A 20798-nucleotide genomic window follows, 5' to 3' on the forward strand; every position below is an offset into this window, starting at 1 on the left:
TTTTTTTTTTTTTTTTTTTTTTTTTTTTTTTTTGGAGACAGAGTCTTGCTCTGTCCCCCAGGCTGGAGTATAGTGGCACGATCTCAGTTCACTGCAACCTCTGCCTCCTGGGTTCAAGCTATTCTGTCTCAGCTTCCCCTAGTAGCTGGGATAACAGGTGCCCGCAACTATGCCTGGCTAATTTTCGTATTTTTAGTAGAGACAGGGTTTCACCATGTTTTCAGACTGGTCTCAAACTCCTGACCTCAGGTGATCCACCGCCTTGGCCCCCAAAGTGCTGGGATTATAGGTATGAGCCACCGTGCCTGGCCCAGTATGAAAATTCTAAAAGATATATGGTCAGGTGGCCGGGCGTGGTGGCTCACGCTTGTAATCCAAGCACTTTGGAGGCCAAGGCGGGCGGATCAGCTGAGGTTGGGAGTTCAAGACTAGTCTGACCAACATGATGAAACCCCGTCTTAAAAAGAAAAAAAAAATTTTTAAGTTAAAAAGATTAAAAAAAACATATATGTGTGTGTGGGGGGGGGGTCAGGAAAGGAGCAAAGATTCAAATGGCTCTTGGAAGCTCTTTCATATGTTGTATTTTTTTTTTTTTTTTTGAGACGGAGTTTCGCTCTTGTTACCCAGGCTGGAGTGCAATGGCGCGATTTCGGCTCACCGCAACCTCCGCCTCCTGGGTTCAGGCAATTCTCCTGCCTCAGCCTCCTGAGTCGCTGGGATTACAGGCACGCGCCACCATGCCCAGCTAATTTTTTGTATTTTTAGTAGAGACGGGGTTTCACCATGTTGACCAGGATGGTCTCGATCTCTTGACCTCGTGATCCACCCGCCTCGGCCTCCCAAAGTGCTGGGATTACAGGCTTGAGCCACTGCGCCCGGCCAATTTTTTGTATTTTTAATAGAGACAGGGTTTCACCATGTCAACCAGGATGATCTTGATCTCTTGACCTCGTGATCTGCCTGCCTCGGCCTCCCAAAGTGCTGGGATTACAGGTGTGAACCACGGCACCCGGCCTTTTTTCTTTTTTTTGAGACACAGTTTTACTCTGTTGCCCAGGTTGGAGAGTGCAGTGGTGCAGTCTTACCTCACTGCAGCCTCCGCCTCCCGGTTCAAGTGATTCTCGTGCCTCATCCTCCCAAGTAGCTGAGATTACAGGCACACGCTGCCACTCCTGGCTAATTTTTTTTTTTTCATACCCTCAGGCTTGAGCATAATGGTGCTATCTCTGCTCATTGCAACCTCCGTCTCCTGGGTTCAAGTGATTCCCCAGCCTTAGCCTCTGAGTAGTTGGGATTATAGGCGCCCACCACCATGTCCAGCTAATTTTTTTATTTTTAGTAGAGATGGGGTTTTACCATGTTGGCCGGGCTGGTCTCAAGCTGCTGACCTCAGGTGATCTGCCCATCTTGGCCTCCCAGAGTGCTGGGATTACAGGTGTGAGCCACTACGCCTGGCCAATTTTTGTATTTTTGCTAGAGACGGGGTTTCGTCATGTTTGCTAGGCTGGTCTCAGAACTCCTGACCTCAGGTGATCTGCACGCCTCAGCCTTCCCAAAGTGCTGGTGTGAGCCACCATCCCCAGCCATCCTATCTTGTATGAAATATATATTTTTTAATTAATTTATTTATCTGAGATGGAGTTTCACTCTTGTTGCCCAGGCTGGAGTGCAGTGGCACGATCTCGGCTCACTGGGTTCAAGTGATTGTCCTGCTTCAGCCTTCTGAGTAGCTGGGATTATAGATGCCTGCCACGATGCCCAGCTAATTTTTTTGTATTTTTAGGAGAGATGGGGTTTTATCATGTTGGCCAGGCTGGTCTTGAACTCCTTACCTCAGGTGATCTACCTGCCTCTGCCTCTCAAAGTGCTGGGATTACAGATGTGAGCCACCATGCCTGACCTTGTGTGAGATATTATACATACTGTTAAAGCAATTGACTTGCACCTTGACATCATCTCTGTCTGAAAGTTAAAGCTGCATATTTTGTGTGTGTGTGTGTGTGTGTGTGTGTGTGTGTGTGTAAACTATTTTGAGGCGGGGTCTTGCTCTGTCACACGATTACTGCTCATCAAAGCCTTGACCTCCTGTGCTCAAGCTGTCCTCTCACCTCAGCCTCCTGAGTAGCTGGTACTATAGGCGTGTGCCACCACACCTGGCTAATTTTTGTATTTTTTGTAGAGGTGGGGTTTCTCCATGTTGTCTAGGCTGGTCTTGAGCTTTTGGGCTCAAGCGATCTGCCCATCTTGGCCTCCCAAGTGCTGGGATTACACGTGTGAGCGACCATGCCTGGCCCTCATCTTGCTTTTTTCACTGTGTATTCTTAAGGGATATGTATAGTGCTTCATGTGGTGCTTTAAGTTCTTGAGTGGCAAAGAAGCTTAAGGCAGTTGTATAATGTTTTGGATATGGGGAGATCACGTTCTTGCGTTTTTTTAGATTATGATGAAGATGACTATGATGCTGATTGTGAAGACATTGATTGCAAGTTGATGCCTCCTCCACCTCCACCCCTGGGACCAATGAAGAAGGATAAAGACCAGGATGCTATTACCGGTGGTAAGTAGAAGTAGAAATTGTCTACTTTTGTCTTAGGAACAAGTTTCCATTCATAAGTCCAGGCTTGTGGCAAACACATAAGGGACAAACTTAAGCTTATACGAAAGGACAAAACTTCTAGAAATAATTCATACAATTTCAAATTTTAGTATAAATGGGAAGTTTACTTTTAAAACACTTGGCAACAGTATTTTCACATAGGCTCAAGAAGTAGTAGTTTAGTCAGTGCTACTCACATCTGGCTACCCATCAGAATCACTTAAGAGTATTTTTTTTTTTTTTTTTGAAATGGAGTCTCACTCTGTTGTCCAGGCTGTAGTACAGTGGCCCGATCTTGGCTCACTGCAACCTCTGCCTCCTGGGTTCAAGCAATTCTCCTGCCTGAGCCTCCCAAGTAGCTGGGATTACAGGTGCCCACCACCATGGCCAGCTAAATTTTGCATTTTTAATAGAGACAGGGTTTCACTGCATTGGCCAGGCTGGTCTTAAACTCCTGACCTCAGGTGATCCATCCGCTTTGACCTCCTAAAAAGTGCCGTGATTACAGGAGTGAGCCACTGCACCCAGCCCAGTTAAGAGTCTTTAATACAGCTGGGTGTGGTGTTTTAGCTGATAAAATACCTTAACGCTCCTGGCTGCCAAACAATCTTAATGTTGTCCTATGGGTTTAAAAAAATTGTCCAGCTCATGGGTCTCTGAACTAGGACTATCTCACTGGTATAAAGTATTAAATAATTTTGCTATTGGTTACAATATGGGTCCCTTAACAGAAAGTAGGGCCAGGCGTGGTGGCTCACACCTGTAATCCCAGCACTTTGGGAGGCTGAGATGGGCAGATCATTTGAGGTCAGGAGTTTGAGACCAGCCTGGCCAAGATGGTGAGACCCCCATGACTCTACTAAAAATAAAAAATTAGTGGGCGTGGTGGCGCATGCCTGTAATCCCAGCCACTCGGGAGGCTGAGGCAGTAGAATCACTTGAACCTGGGAGACAGAGGTTTCAGTGAGCTGAAATCTCACCACTGCACTCCAGCCTGTGTGACAGAGCAGAACTCTGTCTCAAAAAAAAACAAAACAAAATGGAAAGTAGTAAATGTAATAATAGTGTTTGTTTCCTCATCACAACCCTAGGGTACCAGGTACATGGTGAGTTGGGAGATGATGGGAGATAACAAGTTGGAATGAGTTTTCTGGGTTGCATACTAGTATTATGATTTGGGTGCTAGGTACTGTATCTCCTGGCATGGAGCTATGTGTATAGCCTAAAGTGGGTGTTTGTGGAATTTGAGGACATATGTTCACAGTTATATGCCAAAGGGGTTTCTCTTCCTTGTTGCAGTGTCTGAAAATGGAGAAGGCATCATCTTGCCCTCCATCATTGCCCCTTCCTCTTTGGCCTCAGAGAAAGTGGACTTCAGTAGTTCCTCTGACTCAGAATCTGAGATGGGATCTCAGGAAGCCACACAGGCAGAATCTGAGGATGGAAAGCTGACTCTTCCTTTGGCTGGGATTATGCAGCACGATGCCACCAAGCTGTTGCCAAGTGTCACAGAACTTTTTCCAGAATTTCGACCTGGAAAGGTATGTTCTATGGAGAATACCCACATTGCAAACCATTGACCTCTTCTAAATAATGAGATTTGTTGTTAAGATGCTGAGTATGGAGCTGTTAAGTCGTCGTCGTCGTCTTTTTTTTTTTTTTTTTTTTTTTTTGGAGACCGAGTCTGGCTCTGTCGCCCAGGCTGGAGTGCAGTGGCACGATCTCGGCTCAGTGCACCCTCCACCTCCTGCATTCAGGCGATTCTCCTTCCTTAGCCTCCAGAGTAGCTGGGATTACAGGCACCCACCACCACGCCCGGCTAATTTTTGTATTTTAGTAGAGATGGAGTTTCATCGTGAGTCTTGAACTCCTGACCTGGTGATCTACCCACCTTAGCCACCCAAAGCACTGGGATTATAGGCGTGAGCCACCACGCCCAGCCCAGGTCTTTTTTTAAAAGTTGTATATATTGTTAGTAAATAGGTTTTATGCTATTTGGAAATTTCCCTATCATCTTAAAGTAAGTAGTCTAGGCCAGGCTCGGTGGCTCACGCCTGTAGTCCCACCACTTTGGGAGGCTGAGGTGGGTGGATCACCTTGAGGTCAGGAGTTTAAGACCAGCCTGGCCAACATGGTGAAACCCCCGTCTCTACTAAAAAATAAAAAAATTAGCTGGGCGTGGTGGCATGTGCCTGTAATCCCAGCTACTCAGGAGGCCGAGACAGGAGAATCGCTGGAACCCGGGAGGTGGAGGTTGCAGTGAGCCGAGATCGCACCATTGTACTCCAGCCTGGGTGACAGAGCAAGACTCCATTTCAAAAAAACAAAAACAAAAAAAAGAAGTCCAAATTATTAAGGAAACTCCTTTACTTTCTTGTTAGATGTTACAGGTCTGAATGCGGCACTCCTTTATTTCTCCCCCACAATTGAGTAGGTCCTAAGGGAGTTTTCGGGTTCAGATGATGCTGTTTTGCTAACTGACTTTGAGTCTCTGTCATAGTAATATGTTCTGTGTTCTAGGTATTACGCTTCCTACGTCTTTTTGGACCAGGGAAGAATGTCCCATCTGTTTGGCGGAGTGCTCGGAGAAAGAGGAAAAAGAAGCACCGTGAGCTGATACAGGAAGAACAGATCCAGGAGGTGGAATGCTCAGTAGACTCAGAAGTCAGCCAGAAGTCTTTGTGGAACTACGACTATGCTCCACCACCACCTCCAGAGCAGTGTCTCTCTGATGATGAAGTAGGCAAAGTAGAGATCTGGGATTAAGGCCTATGAGAGGAACAAATGAATTCAATGAATTCTCCCTAGCTTATTTCTAAATTGTAAATAGCATCATAGCAGGTAGAATTCTGTGCTAATTCTCAATGAGTAATCATGGGTTCAGTCTCAGTGGCTGCCCCTTCCCAGTTTGGGAAGAAAAATGTTTGGTGGGGTAGGGGGCGATGAAAGGGGTGTTTGGTGATATGCTGCTGAAAAGGTTTGATTGATAGGTGGAATGTGCTATGATACACCTCCATTGTTTACATTCTAACTCCAGGTAAATCATCCTCACAGTTTCTCTTAAGTTCTCCTCCTGACTGTTAACTCTCTATAGCCTTAGGATATCTGGGCAGAAAATTCTCCCTGCTCTTACTTCTTTCTTCTGTTACAGATCACGATGATGGCTCCTGTGGAGTCCAAATTTTCCCAATCAACTGGAGATATAGATAAAGTGACAGATACTAAACCAAGAGTGGCTGAGTGGCGTTATGGGCCTGCCCGACTGTGGTATGATATGCTGGGTGTCCCTGAAGATGGCAGTGGGTTTGACTATGGCTTCAAACTGAAAAAGACAGAACATGAACCTGTGATAAAATCTAGAATGGTAGAGGTGAGTAACACTGGTATGTAAAAAAAGAATCAGTGTACTCAGGTTCCTGTCACTTTTACTGGCTTTATATTTTAATTGGGGAGATATTGGGTAGGGTTTCTTTGGTGGGAGATCTAGGTATCTCAGCCTTTTATTTGGTATGGTATGTCACCCTGGTAACTAGGCCCTATTCTAAGGATTCTGTTTGTGAAATGAGTGTTGTGCCAGAGTAGGAGTGGGAAGAGGCAAATATTCCTCCATTATCAGGTGGTTGTTTCAAGTAAAGGACCACATATAACAAAAAGTAATAAGAAAAAAAGACCACTGATGATGTGTCTAATATATTTCTAATGTGGACACTTTGACCAGTGACCAATCAGGAATGTGTTTTTCCTTCCCTACTTCTACAGGAATTTAGGAAGCTTGAGGAAAGCAATGGCACTGATCTTCTGGCTGATGAAAACTTCCTGATGGTGACACAGCTGCATTGGGAGGATGATATTATCTGGGATGGGGAGGATGTCAAACACAAAGGGACAAAACCTCAGCGTGCAAGCCTGGCAGGCTGGCTTCCTTCTAGCATGACTAGGAATGCTATGGCTTACAATGTTCAGCAAGGTGTGCTTCTGTGCGAACTGTGTCTAGCATATACTGCCCTTAATCTTAGTCACCATAAGTGGGCTTAGCTGTGATTTTTTTTTTTCTTTTGAGACGGGGTTTCCTTCTTGTTGCCCCAGCTGGAGTGCAGTGACATGATCTTGGCTCACCACAGCCTCTGCCTCTTGAGTTCAAGCATTCTGCCTCAGCCTCCTGAGTAGCTGGGATTGCAGGCATGCACCACCATGCCCGGCTAATTTTTGTATTTTTAGTAGAAACGAGATTTCTCCATGTTGGTCAGGCCGGTCTCGAACTCCTAACCTCAGGTGATCACCTGCTTCAGCCTCCCAAAGTGCTGGGATTACAGGCGTGAGCCACCACGCCCGGCCTGAAGTTAAATATCTTTCTGAACTATAACAGTACTTTATAGTATATTTTTGTTTCCCACGTCCCTTTGTATTTAGAATTCGAGTTTCTTTTTTTTCTCCTTAAATAGGTGTTTGTTTTTTTTTTAAGGTATGCCATCCTTAATGTAAAAAATTTTGTAAATAGTATAGCATAAAAAAAAATCACTTAATCTCTCTGGAGGTTATCAACTGTTAATTTTTGGTATATTTTCAATGTTCTGTGTGTGTAGTTGAGCTCATTTCTGTATGTACAGTTTTGTATACTGTGATTCTTCACTTAATACTTTTTTCTCTTTTATTCTTTATTTCCTAGTGAGACAAGGTCTCACTTTATTGCCCAGACTGGTTTCAAACCCCTGGATTCAAGTGATCCTTCTGCCTTGTTCTCCCAAAGTGCTGGGATTACAAGGATTACAAGCAAGAGCCACCCCACCCAGCCACATAAATAAAAATTTTTCTGTCATTTAGAGGTTTTTTTTTTTTTTGGAGACGGAGTTTCGCTCTTGTTACCCAGGCTGGAGTGCAATGGCGCGATCTCGGCTCACCGCAACCTCCGCTTCCTGGGTTCAGGCAGTTCTCCTGCCTCAGCCTCCTGAGAGTTTTTTTGTTTTTTAACTGAGGGCAGTCAGCTTCCTCAGGCTGAACATTTAGAGTTCTTTATAAAAATATTTAATGACATGGAAAACTCATTTTAATTAAATTACTGTTTTTTTTGTGGAGGTAGAGTCTTGCTGTGTTGCTCAGGCTGGACTCAACTCCTGGGCTCAAGTGATCCTCCTGCCTCAGCCTCCCGAGTAGCTGAGACTTGAGGTGCATGTTACCACACCTAGCTTGAGAAACTCATTTTAAATGGAAAGAAACAAGATACGAAACAACATATAAGATACCCTATTAGTGTAAATGAAAAATAGAAGACTGTATAAACAGAAAGCTAGATTACTTTTGTAATTTGGTAGAAAAACAAAAATGTCTAGGTTTTTTTTTGTTTTTTTTTTTTAAGAGTCTGCCCAGGCTGGAATGCATTGGTGTGATCTTGGCTCACTGCAACGTTTGTCTCCTGGGTTGAAGTAATTATTGTGCCTCAGCCTCACGAGTAGCTGGGATTACAGGCGTGTACCACTACCCAGCTAATTTTTGTATTTTTAGCAGAGATAGGGGTTTTACCAGGTTGGCCAGGCTGGTCTGGAACTCCTTACCTTAAGTGATTGGCCTCTTTTGGCTTCCCAAAGTGTTGGGGGTTACAGGCATGAGCCACTGCACCGGGATACAAAAATGTCTAATTTTTAAAACCTAAGACATAGGGTTTTTCCCTTTCATTCTGCCAACTTTATGGGTTGTGTGTTGTTATGAATGTTTCATAATTTATTTGCTGATACATGTTGTATTTGTTAATACAGTTGACTACCATTTATTGTTAGCATACTTTAACATATCATTTATTATCATAATTTAACCAGTTCCTTCTTAAACATTTAGGCTATTTAAATTTCAGCTATTATAAACAATATTGCAATGAACATTTTTGATTACAATATTGTTTTATTTATTGATTGATTGAGATGGAGTTTTACTCTTGTTGGCTCAGGCTAGAGTGGAATGGCATGATTTCGACTCACTGCATCCTTTGCCTCCTGAGTTGAAGTGATTCTCCTGCCTCAGCCTCCTGAGTAGCTGGGATTATAGGCATGCATTACCACGCCCAGCTAATTTTTGTATTTTTTTGTAGAGACAGGATTTCACCATGTTGGTCAGGCTGGTCTTGAACTCCTGACCTGAGGTGATCGACCCACCTTGGCCTCCTAAAATGCTGGGATTACAGGTGTGAGCCATGTGTCTGGCCTGCAACATTGAGAAATAGGCGGTGTAGGTTCCTTTTTAGTGGGCACATGAGTAACTCTACTAACATTGACTTTTTTTTTTATCTTTGCCAGAATCTTGATTGAAAGGGGCATAAATGTTTTCTGTTACTATTTTCTCCTTGTGTTTTAACTAGGTTTTGCAGCCACTCTGGATGATGACAAACCTTGGTACTCCATTTTTCCCATTGACAATGAGGATCTGGTATATGGACGCTGGGAAGACAATATCATTTGGGATGCTCAGGCCATGCCCCGGCTGTTGGAACCTCCTGTTTTGACACTTGATCCCAATGATGAGAACCTCATTTTGGGTATATTACTGGCAGACGCCAGTGTTCTTTCTCCTTTGGCAACTTGCTGTTAATGTCAAGGGACAGGAGGAAATCAGAAGGGTTGGAGAAGATTAGGACTAGAAACTTCTAGGTAGCAGCTTGAGAGAGTGAAGTTTTGGCTGTTCATATTACTTGTGTATATGCTTAGGGAACACTCATGTAGGAATGTTGGAAAGCTGTAACTTTGAGAGGTCAAGAGTATAGTGTATTCAGTTAGCGAATCATGGACTAGAAACTTCTAGGTAGCAGTTTGAGAGAGCATAGTTGTGACTGTTTATATTTTTTGTGTATTGCTTAGGAAAAACTCACGTGGGAATGTTGGAAAGTAGTACTTTTGAGATGTTAAGTGTGTAGTTCAGTTAGTGAATCATGGACTAGAAGTGATTTGGGTTGGGGTGAAAGGTGTAGGTGTAGTTCAGTTAGTAAATCATGGACTAGAAGTGATCTGGGGTGAGATGAAAGACCTAGTTAAGAACTTCATTGGGACATCCACCACCTTAAAAAAGAAAACTGGAAACTTGTCTGTAGGAAAGGTGAATATTCAGGGATAGCAACTCAAGTGATTTTTGTTTTATCCTCAGAAATTCCTGATGAGAAGGAAGAGGCCACCTCTAACTCCCCCTCCAAGGAGAGTAAGAAGGAGTCGTCTCTGAAGAAGAGCCGAATTCTCTTAGGGAAAACAGGAGTCATCAAGGAGGAACCACAGCAGGTGTGTGAAGAAAAAAGGGACTTGGTGTTTAGAAGAACAAAGAAAGGTAATAGGGAAGGGTAGTCTGACTAAGATTTGTTTGATGATCTGTCATTAGAACATGTCTCAGCCAGAAGTGAAAGATCCGTGGAATCTCTCCAATGATGAGTATTATTACCCCAAGCAACAGGGTCTTCGAGGCACCTTTGGAGGGAATATTATCCAGGTACAAATAGTGTCTTTTCTGTGATAGAGGAGAACCCCATGGCTTTGTTCTGACAGAGTATATGGGAAAATCTTAATTAGGCTGGAATTAGCTAATTTTAACCCTTCCGTTTCCTGTTTTAGCACTCAATTCCTGCTGTGGAATTACGGCAGCCCTTCTTTCCTACCCACATGGGGCCCATCAAACTCCGGCAGTTCCATCGCCCACCTCTGAAAAAGTACTCATTTGGGGCACTGTCTCAGCCAGGTCCCCACTCAGTCCAACCTTTGCTAAAGCACATCAAAAAAAAAGCCAAGGTATAGTTGAATTCTGGTTAGAAAACAGCTATAAAGGATATTGGGATATAAATTAGGAAAATGTACCGGATATTAGATGGTATTAGGGAATTGGTTATTAGATGTGATAGAACGTTATTTTGGTTATTTAGGAGAGAATGTCTTTATTGTTAAGCGATGCATGTGAAAATATTTAAAGGTGAGGCATCACAATGACTGCATCTTTCAAAAATCATCTAGCAAAGTCTATAGAAAGATACAGGTTTTTAAAAATGGCAAGATATAAACAGTTATGTGGGATAATAAGTTTTCATAGTACAGTCGTCCTTAGGTATCCATGGGAGATTGGTTCTAGGACCTCCTCCGGATACCAAAATGTTTAGTTGTTCCTGTCTCTGTTATAATAGCATAATATTTGCACATAACCTATGCACATCCTCTCTTATACTTTAAGTCGTCTCTAGATTACTTATAATATCTACTCCAATGTAAATGCTTTGTGAATAGTTGTTTTACTGTTTAGGGAATAATGACAAGAAAAGTCTGTATCTGTTCAGCACAGATGCAGTTTTATTTTCTGAATATTTTCTATCTGTGGTTGGTTGAATTCACGGATGCAGAACCCATACGTGGATATGGAGGGCTGACTGTACTATTCTTTGAACTTTACAGTATATTTGAAAGTTTTCATTACGAAATTGAAAAATAGCAAGGTAAAATCTTTTTGGTATGTTTGTCTCAGATTGAACAACTTCATTGTGTGTAGTAGTTGTCCTGTCAGGAGCTAGATGGTATTTTCTTTTTTCTGGTCAGATGAGAGAACAAGAGAGGCAAGCTTCAGGTGGTGGAGAGATGTTTTTTATGCGCACACCTCAGGACCTCACAGGCAAAGATGGAGATCTTATTCTTGCAGAATATAGTGAGGAAAATGGACCCTTAATGATGCAGGTTGGCATGGCAACCAAGATAAAGAACTATTATAAACGGGTGAGTCTGCTCAGAAAATTTTTTTTAATGTGTATTTTGCTTACGGACAAACTTTTTGTTATTAATATAGCTGTAGTTAGAGAACTACTGATAACCTGTGAACACATTTATACCATAAGTTTCTTGGGAGAAAGGAGTGGTACCTTTTTTGTAATAACATTGAGAATCTCAAATCTCAGAATTCAAAGTGAAAATCCAAAAGTTTTTGATCACTAACATGATACTCAAAGGAAATGCTCATTGGAGCATTTTGGATTTCCAGATTTAAAATGGCCACCTGGTAAGTATAATGCAACTATTCCAAAATTCAAAACACTTCTGGTCCCAAGCATTTTGGTGAAGGGATACTCAACCTGTGTTAGTAAAGTGCTATGCTCATATTGTATAGGATTATTGATTATATTCTGTGATTAATAACTGGATCTTCTGTGTTCCTTATAGAAACCTGGAAAAGATCCTGGAGCACCAGATTGTAAATATGGGGAAACTGTTTACTGCCATACATCTCCTTTTCTGGGCTCTCTCCATCCTGGCCAGTTACTGCAGGTAAGGAATTCTTTCCTATTTTTACTGTTAACTAAGGAAATTGATAAATGAGGAGCCAGTCAGCCCAGAAAGATTATAATTCTAGTCGATTGAGATGGTTTATATATCAAGTACAAAGAAGATCCATATAATCCAAAAATGTTTTAAAGAAATCTTTTTCTTAAAACTGACTGTGGCTGGGTGCGGTGCGTGTGCCTGTAGTCCCAGCTACTTGGGAGGCTGAGGTGGGAAGATCACTTGAGCCCAGGAGTTCTGGTCTGTAGTGCGCTATACCGATCGGGTGTCCACAGTAAGTTTCGCATCAATATGGTGACCTCCTGGGAGCAGAGGACCACCAGGTTGCCTAAGGAGTGGTGAACCGGCCCAGGTCAGAAATGGAGCAGGTCAAAACTCCCGTGCTGATCAGTAGTAGGATTGCGCCTGTGAATAGCCACTGCACTCCAGCCTGGGCAACATAGCGAGACCCCCGTCTCTTAAAAAAACAAACCGTGAATTGTGTTATTATTAGGCTAAACATAAAATAGGTTTTTAAAAATACACACTGGTAAGCTCAGTAACATCTGGGAAGCATAAAACAGTCAACGTAGGATGAATTTACTATAATTTATGAATGTTTATTTTTTTTTTTTTTTTTTTTTTTTTTTTGAGACGGAGTTTCACTCATGTTACCCAGGCTGGAGTACAATGGCGCAATCTCGGCTCACCGCAACCTCTGCCTCCTGGGTTCAGGCAATTCTCCTGCCTCAGCCTCCTGAGTCGCTGGGATTACAGGCACGCGCCACCATGCCCAGCTAATTTTTTGTATTTTTAGTAGAGACGGGGTTTCACCATGTTGACCAGGATGGTCTCGATTTCTTGACCTTGTGATCCACCCGCCTCGGCCTCCCAAGGTGCTGGGATTACAGGCTTGAGCCACCGCGCCCAGCCATGAATGTTTAATTTTTGTATATAAAATTAATAATATTTTGATCATATTAGCTGTGTTTTTTGTGAATATTGAACCACTGTGCCATCTACAGTCCCCAGTCATAGTGAAATGCTTTTTTTTTCCTCATTTGTTCTAATGCATGTAAAGAGGCCCTCGGGTAACAGCTTTTATATATTCAGGGGGTAAGTATGGTGGTCCACGAATGATGTGGAAAATCTCTAGCACACTCCTATCTTGTTTTTTCCTCTATTTCATTTCTCTTGGCAATTGTAACCATTTGTCCTATTCTTTTTTTTTTTTTTTTTTTAAAGACAGGGTTTCACCGTGTTGGTCATGCTGGTCTTGAACTCCTGACCTCAGGTGATCTGCCCGCCTTGGCCTCCAAAGTGCTTGGATTACAGGCTTGAGCCACCGCGCCCGGCCCATTTGTCCTTTTCTTATACCTAGTTTATTCTACTGTTGTTATTGTTTATTCTCCCAAAGCATCAGCAAAGCTCAGTTTTTTCTTTATCCTTTATATCCATAGTTTATTGCCTACCAGACTTTCAGTATCATCTTTATGTTGTTGTTCTCTCCCTGGAGCTTTCTGTTGAGGTTTTCTACCAATCCAGCCTCTTCTTTTGTGGCTACTTTTGTAGTCTGTTAAAGATGTTTTACTATATTCTTCTGTAATTCTTTTTTCTGCCTATATTTCACCTTTAGAATTTTCTTTCCACACTCATACTGATGATCTTCCCTCCTTCTGTCTACTCTTCTGATTTCCAGAAGGCTTTCCTTAGACTCAGGCTTCTTGTGACAGTTGATCCCTATCTGGCCTCTACTTAAACTAGCTCACATGTTTCTGTTCAGCTGTCCTCTGTCCTACTGTCTTGTTCTCCTTTTTTTCCAGCCTATTCTGTCTAGCACTCTTTCTACCTCATTGGTTGTTTTATGATTTATTTGGAGACAGGGTCTGGCTCTGTCACCCAGGCTGGAGTGCAGTGGTATGATCTTGGCTCACTGCAACTTCTGCCTCCTGGGCTCAAGCCATCCTCCCACCTCAGGCTCCCAGGTAGATGGGACAACAGGTGCATGCCACCACATCCAGCTAATTATTTTCTGTAGAGGCGGGGTTTTGTCATGTTACCCAGGCTGGTCTTGAACTCCGGAGGTCAAGTGATCTACTCCCCTCGGCCTCCCAAAGTGCTGGGATTACAGGCATGAGCCACTGTGCCCAGTGTTGTTTTATTTGTTTATTAATTCCCTAATTTATTCAACAAATGTTATTCTCATCTGTTGTATGTCGGGCTACACTGGCATCTAGAGTAGTAGTATAGTACTTAGTACATTATGAAGTAATCTTCATTTGTAATCTTCATAGCAGTCCTGTGAGGTATAGGCATCTTTTTTTTCCCTACCCCTACCCCCAAGGTGTGGGCATTTTTAAGTTATCTCTGTTTTGTAGGTGAGGGAAACTAAGCTCAGACATGTTAAATAGCTTGTCTGACATCATACAGGTAATGGCAGAGCTAGCATCATCTGAATTTACATGCTGTATTTTCTACCCTACTGACTCTGAAGGATAGACAGTGGATGAAGAATTGTTTAATTGTATTTGATAATCCATATTATAATTTATTTGTATTATTGGATAGACCTTAGATGGCATGATGAAGATGGAGAGCAATAAGCTTGATTTTTCTTTCTCAGTAGTTGACTGAATTTCCTAGGACTACTCTGTATATAACTTTTGTGGTTTTACTTTTGTTAGGCATTTGAGAACAACCTTTTTCGTGCTCCAATTTATCTTCATAAGATGCCAGAAACTGATTTCCTGATCATTCGGACAAGACAGGGTTACTATATTCGGGAATTAGTGGATATTTTTGTGGTTGGCCAGCAGTGTCCCTTATTTGAAGTTCCTGGGCCTAACTCCAAAAGGGCCAATACGCATATTCGAGATTTTCTACAGGTAAGAATGGGAGGATAGGGAGGGGGTTGGGTAGTAGATAGAAAGGGTACGTTGGGGCGGGTGTGGTGGCTCATGCCTATAATCCCAGCACTTTGGGAGGCTGAGGCAAGTGGATCACTTGAGGTCAGGAGTTTGAGACTAGCCTGGCTAACATGGCAAAACCCTGTCTCTACTAAAAATATAAAAATTAACCGGGCGTGGTGGCGTGCACGTATGGTCCCAGCTACTCTGGAGGCAGAGGCAAGAAAATTGCTGGAGCTTGGTAGGCAGAGGTTGCAGTGAACTGAGATCGTGGCACTGCACTCCAGTCTGGGTAGAGACAGAGTGAGACTGTCTCAGAAAATATGGGATGTGTGGGTTTGGGAGCACATTAGGAAAGATGAAAATACATTAGAGCTTAGCAAGGGAAGAGGCCCTAGTGAGGACTTTTATCCTTTCCTTTGCCAAAAAAAATACACTTGGTTTGTTGGACAGGTTTTTATTTACCGTCTTTTCTGGAAGAGTAAAGATCGGCCACGGAGGATACGAATGGAAGATATAAAAAAAGCCTTTCCTTCCCATTCAGAAAGCAGCATCCGGAAGAGGCTAAAGCTCTGCGCTGACTTCAAACGCACAGGTCATACGTTGTAACTAGTTATTTGTCTGCCTTTTTCCAAGAAAATAATTTTGATGGCTTTGAGTTAAAGAATAAACATATAGTTAATAAAATAGAAATTGATGGCAGTTGAAAGGAGGTAGCAAATCTTCTAAGGCTCTGGTTGCTTTTTTGATTTTGGCTGCCAGGAAATTTAATGTGATTATTGGATATCTTTTATGAATTGTAGGAAACTTAGCAGTAGGGGTTTTCTTGGCCAGTCATGCCAACTGTGGCTAGGCCTGTTACAGTTTTGGTTTGCTGTCCCTGTTGCTGTCAATAAATATCAGGGCCTTTGGAATTCAGAATGGTTTCATTCTCTGTGTATATGTCTTTTCCAGGGATGGACTCAAACTGGTGGGTGCTTAAGTCTGATTTTCGTTTACCAACGGAAGAAGAGATCAGAGCTATGGTGTCACCAGAGCAGTGCTGTGCTTATTATAGCATGATAGCTGCAGAGCAACGACTGAAGGTAAACACCTTCCTCTTAGACACCACTTATGCCTGTGGTTATTGCCACCCCTCCCCCCCCCCCAGGGAGATGAGAGAGAAGACTCTCTGTCTCACTGGCTTAGGGATGGTGGTTACTAGATTATTACCAATTACTAAAAAGTTCAAGTTGTATAAAGTACTTCCTATGTCCATCAGTTCTGGAGAAAACTACAGCGTAGCTAAGTATCAGTGGGAAGGCTTAATGAGGAACTTTGGGCATATTGTTTTGCTTTGAAAATGGTGACTGGCTGACTTTAATCTCTTCTTTGCACGATAAGCATATAAGGGAAGGTATTTGTCAGCCTCTTAGGTGGGCAGAGATGATGATGGTGCTGAATGTATGGTTTACAGAATTCTTACAAGGCCAAAACAGAAAAGTCCCAGCTGGGGTGGGACAGCACAGCTCTGTCCCACTGAGTTAATGAGTCTCAGTTAATGAGCATCTCTGTTCAGCTTGTTTATGGGGTGTAACTATCTGTATATCCGCTAGTAAGCTCCTTGGCCTGTGGTAATGTATCTTCTCATGGCTTAAGGATATGCCGTTGGTGTTAGATACAGTGAAGACTTTGGAATCCATCTATGCATATTCTGTACTTGCTATTCAGTAAAAAAAAACTTGTGCTTTGTGTTTTTTAACTGACTGATTTATGCATGGATCTGTCCTTTCCAGGATGCTGGCTATGGTGAGAAATCCTTTTTTGCTCCAGAAGAAGAAAATGAGGAAGATTTCCAGATGAAGATTGATGATGAAGTAAGGCTTTATACTAGTTTGTATTAGTCTTTAATACATCTTATTTATCCTTTTAAAAGAGACAGCTTTGTTGAGATAAAATTAATAAACAATAAACTGTACACATTTAAAGTATGCCATTTGATGCTTCCTACTTTATCCATGCCAGCAGAAAACAAGAGACAGCTTTATTGAGATAAAATTGACATACAGTAAACGGCACACATTTAAAGTATACTATTTGATGCCTTCCTACTTTATTCATGTCAGAAAAGATGATATTTGATATGATAGGTTTTTTTTGTTTGTTTTTTTGAGATGGAGTTTTACTCTGTCACCAAGCTAGAGTGCAGTGCTGTGATCTTGGCTCACTGCAACCTCCGCCTCCTGGGTTCAAGTGATCCTCCTGCCTCAGCCTCCCGAGTAGCTGGGACTGCAGGTGTGTGCCACCATGCCCAGCTAATTTTTTGTATTTTTAGTAGAGATGGGGTTTTACCATGTTGGCCAGGCTAGTCTCAAACTCCTGACCTCAAGTGATCCCCTTGTCTTTGCCTCCCAAAATGCTGGGATTACAGGCATGAGCTACTGTGCCTGGCAGAATTTGCATTTTTTTTTTTTTTTTTTTTTTTTTAAAAGAAAGAAGACTTTGACATGATTTATAAGACTCTACGTGATTTGGGACTTGAATGTAACGCTGACCTCCTTTCATCTCTTGTCTTATAGTCTAAGCTCCAACCATACTGAAGTTCCTTCAGTTTCTTAATTTTCTCTCCTATTCCAGATTTTTGCAGCTGTTACGTCCTGTGGTGACATATTTTTTTTTTCACTCTGCCATTTGACTCTCATCTACAAGTTATTTTCTCTGGGAATCGTTTCCTTTTTCCCTCATTCCACCCTGGGTTTGGATTGGATGATATTCTCCTTTCATTATGTACATATAGCACCTCTTTACTTTTTTTTTTCCCCCCAAGACAGGGTCTTGCTGTGGTTACCCAGGGTGTACAGTGGTGAGATCACAGCTCACTGTAGCCTTGAACTCCTGGGCTCAAGCAATCCTTCTACCTCAGCCTCTCGAGTAGCTCGGACAGCAGGCACACACCACCACACCCAGCTAATTGTTTACATTTTTTGTAGAAATGGGGTCTCATGGCCAGGCGCAGTGGCTCACACTTGTAATCTCAGCGCTTTGGGAGGCTGAGATGAGCGGATCACCTGAGGTCAGGAGGTCGAGACCAGCTTGGCCAACATGGTGAAATCCTGTCTGTACTAAAAATACAAAATTAGGCCAGGTGTGGTAGCTCATGCCTGTAATCCCAGCACTTTGGGAGGCCAAGGCGGGCGAATCACGAGGTCAGGAGTTTGAGACCAGCCCGGCCAATATGGTGAAACCCCATCTCTACTAAAAATACAAAAATTAGCCAGGCGTGGTGGCACGCACCTGTAGTCTCACCTAGTCAGGAGGTTGAGGCAGGAGAATCGCTTGAACCCAGGAGGTGGAGGTTGCAGTGAGTCAAGATCGTACCACTGGACTCCAGCTTGGATAATAGAGCAAGTCTCTGTCACAGAAAAAACAAAATTAACCGGCGTGGTGGCGCATGCTTGTAATCCCAGCTACTCGGGAGGCTGAGGCAGGAGAATCACTTGAACCTGGGAGGCAGAGATTGCAGCAAGCTGAGACCACGCCATCACACTCCAGCCTGGACAAAAAGAGCGACACTTCGTCTCAAAACAAACAAAAAGAAATGGGGTCTCACTGTGTTGCTCAGGCTGATCTTGAACTCCTGGGCTCAAACTATCGTCCTGCCTTGGCTTTCTGAAGTGTTGGGATTATAGGCATGAGCCACTGTGCCTGGCCTCCTTTACTTTCTTACCATGATCACATAGTACTGAATTTGGTTGGCTGTTTTTCCCTCATTGACTTGAGGTTCATGAAAAGTAGCATGGAGTAGTGTGTGGTTGGTATTCAATACATATTTATTAAATGAATTAAGTAATTATAAAATAAAGCAGAAAATGAGGCCACACAGAGTGAGTAAAGAATCATTGTTGTACTACTATTTTGAGGTTGGAATGAAAAATGAGTGAATATCTAAGAATTTCAGAAATTCAGAATTCTGTTGAGGCCAGGCACAGTGGCTCAGGCCTGTAATCCTAGCACTTTGGGAGGCCAAGGGGGGAGGATTGTTTGAGGCCAGGAGTTTAAGACCAGCCTGGCCAACATAGTGAGATCCTGCCTCCAAAAAAGAAAAACAAATTTTTTTAATTAAAACGGAAAAAAGAATTCTGTTGAGTGGCTTTCAAGATTGAATTTTAGAGAATTGGGCCATTTTCTTGCTAATCACGTGTACTCTTGTTGTCCAGGCTGGAGTGCAGTTGCACAATCTCGGCTCACTGCAACCTCCACCTCCTGGATTCAAGTGATTCTCCTGCCTCAGTCTCCCCAGTAACTGGGATTAGCTGGCTAATTTTGTAATTTTCTTAGAGATGAGGTTTCTCCATGTTGGTCAGGCTGGTCTCGAGCTCCTGACTTCAGATGATCTGCTCACCTTGGCCTCCCCAAAGTAGGGGAGGCAGGTGTGAGCCACTGTGTCTGGTCTACTCTTTTTTTTTTTTTTTTTTTTGAGACAGAGTCTTACTCTGTCACCCAGGGTGGAGTGCGTGGTGGTGCAGTCTCTGCTCACTGCAACCTCTGCCCCCTGGGATCAAGCCATTCTCATGCCTCAGGCCCCTGAGTAGCTGGGACTATAGATGTGCGCCACCACCCCTGGCTGATTTTTGTATTTTTAGTAGAGACGGGGTTTCACCATGTTGGCCAGGCTGGTCTTGAACTCCTGGTCTCAAGATATCTGCCTGCCTCAGCCTCCCAGAGTGTTGGGATTACAGGCATGAGCCACCACACCTGGCCTCATGTGTACTCCTGACTGGTCTGTGTGGGCAGGCACAGTCACCCCTTGGCTTAATTTTTTAAGAATTTGGGGGGTTTAGTAAACACTATTCAGGTTCCCAGGAGAGGACAGACCTTTTTGACCAAACCAGTGGCAGAAGTAGAATGGGCTTTGGTTTAGTGTCACTGGCATAGGGGGCCCATGCTTTTAAAGCAAGTATATCAACTATTTTGAGAAAATAGATTTCATTCCCTAACAGGTATTTGAGCAATTGGACAATAAAATGTAGTCATTAGTCTAACTTTAAGTATCATGACTGTGAGGAAAACACTGTCCTTAAGAATGCTTATTGAAGTCCAAAGGATATGGGGCTGAAGGCATACCACTGTTCCTTATTTTCCTCCTTATCTTGGCTGAGCTCTTGATCTCTTATTTAACTGTTGATTTTTGTGGACAGTTTAAGAAAGCATGAACCCACAAAAATTAAAAAGTAGAAAAAAGGAAAGCATGAAATTGTAATTATTATACTCTTGTAGGTATTGGCTAGACATAGAACAAATGCTTCCCATTGCCCTGAAAACCATTTTTTAATCTCAGGTTCGCACTGCTCCTTGGAACACCACAAGGGCCTTCATTGCTGCCATGAAGGGCAAGTGTCTCCTAGAGGTGACTGGAGTGGCCGATCCCACAGGGTGTGGTGAAGGATTCTCCTATGTGAAGATTCCAAACAAACCAACACAGCAGAAGGTGAGATTGTGTTTATTTCTAGAATGAGAAAGTCAAGGGAGAAAGAAATGGGTGAGTGGAGGACTTGGAATGTAGTTAAGTTAGAAGAATGACTTAGATGCCTACTTATAAGGAGCTCAGGTTTTTAGGATTATCACTTTTTTTGTTGTTGTTTGAGGTAGGATGATAAAGAGCCGCAGCCAGTGAAGAAGACAGTGACAGGAACAGATGCAGACCTTCGTCGCCTTTCTCTGAAAAATGCCAAGCAACTTCTACGTAAATTTGGTGTGCCTGAGGAAGAGGTGAGTGTGGAAGTAAAAACATAGAGGATACTAGGGGCTTTCTATAGAGAGGGAATTGCTAGGAGGCAGATGTAAAGAACTATCTGGGGAACTTTGTATTGTAGGGTATAGTAGGCCAAGTCTTAGATATTGTTTCAGGAGTTATCTTTCTTTGTAATCTGCTTTGGGATGATTTTTTTTTTTTTTTTTTGGCCTAACTAATTGTGTACATTGGCTAGTCCTTTGAAATCCCTGTATGATGTGTGTGTGTGTGTGTGTGTGTGTGTGTGTGTGTGTGTGTGTGTGTGT

The 20798-nt window shown here is 42.8% G+C and overlaps 1 protein-coding gene across 14 annotated transcripts in view; it reads left to right on the top strand.

Annotated features, from left to right (window-relative positions):
• The window catches only part of TAF1 (TATA-box binding protein associated factor 1), a 97534-nt gene that overhangs the window by 7313 nt on the left and 69423 nt on the right, over window positions 1-20798 (top strand). For 12 of the 14 annotated variants that reach the window (XM_032255927.1, XM_032255922.1, XM_032255914.1 and 9 more), the window contains exons 4-20: window positions 2438-2557; window positions 3896-4137; window positions 5117-5335; window positions 5748-5966; window positions 6356-6563; window positions 8943-9119; window positions 9722-9849; window positions 9947-10054; window positions 10177-10350; window positions 11143-11316; window positions 11758-11862; window positions 14541-14741; window positions 15216-15357; window positions 15717-15847; window positions 16538-16618; window positions 20080-20229; window positions 20391-20510. In XM_032255927.1, coding sequence (XP_032111818.1) covers window positions 2438-2557; window positions 3896-4137; window positions 5117-5335; window positions 5748-5966; window positions 6356-6563; window positions 8943-9119; window positions 9722-9849; window positions 9947-10054; window positions 10177-10350; window positions 11143-11316; window positions 11758-11862; window positions 14541-14741; window positions 15216-15357; window positions 15717-15847; window positions 16538-16618; window positions 20080-20229; window positions 20391-20510 — 2699 coding nt within the window. The remainder of the gene's footprint in view (window positions 1-2437; window positions 2558-3895; window positions 4138-5116; window positions 5336-5747; window positions 5967-6355; window positions 6564-8942; window positions 9120-9721; window positions 9850-9946; window positions 10055-10176; window positions 10351-11142; window positions 11317-11757; window positions 11863-14540; window positions 14742-15215; window positions 15358-15716; window positions 15848-16537; window positions 16619-20079; window positions 20230-20390; window positions 20511-20798) is intronic. The other 2 variants (XM_032255917.1, XM_032255924.1) reach the window with 1 other exon arrangement.

The sequence above is a fragment of the Sapajus apella genome, unplaced genomic scaffold, assembly GCF_009761245.1.
Source record: "Sapajus apella isolate SASKATOON/1434 unplaced genomic scaffold, GSC_monkey_1.0 scaffold91, whole genome shotgun sequence".
Taxonomy (NCBI): Eukaryota; Metazoa; Chordata; class Mammalia; order Primates; family Cebidae; genus Sapajus; species Sapajus apella.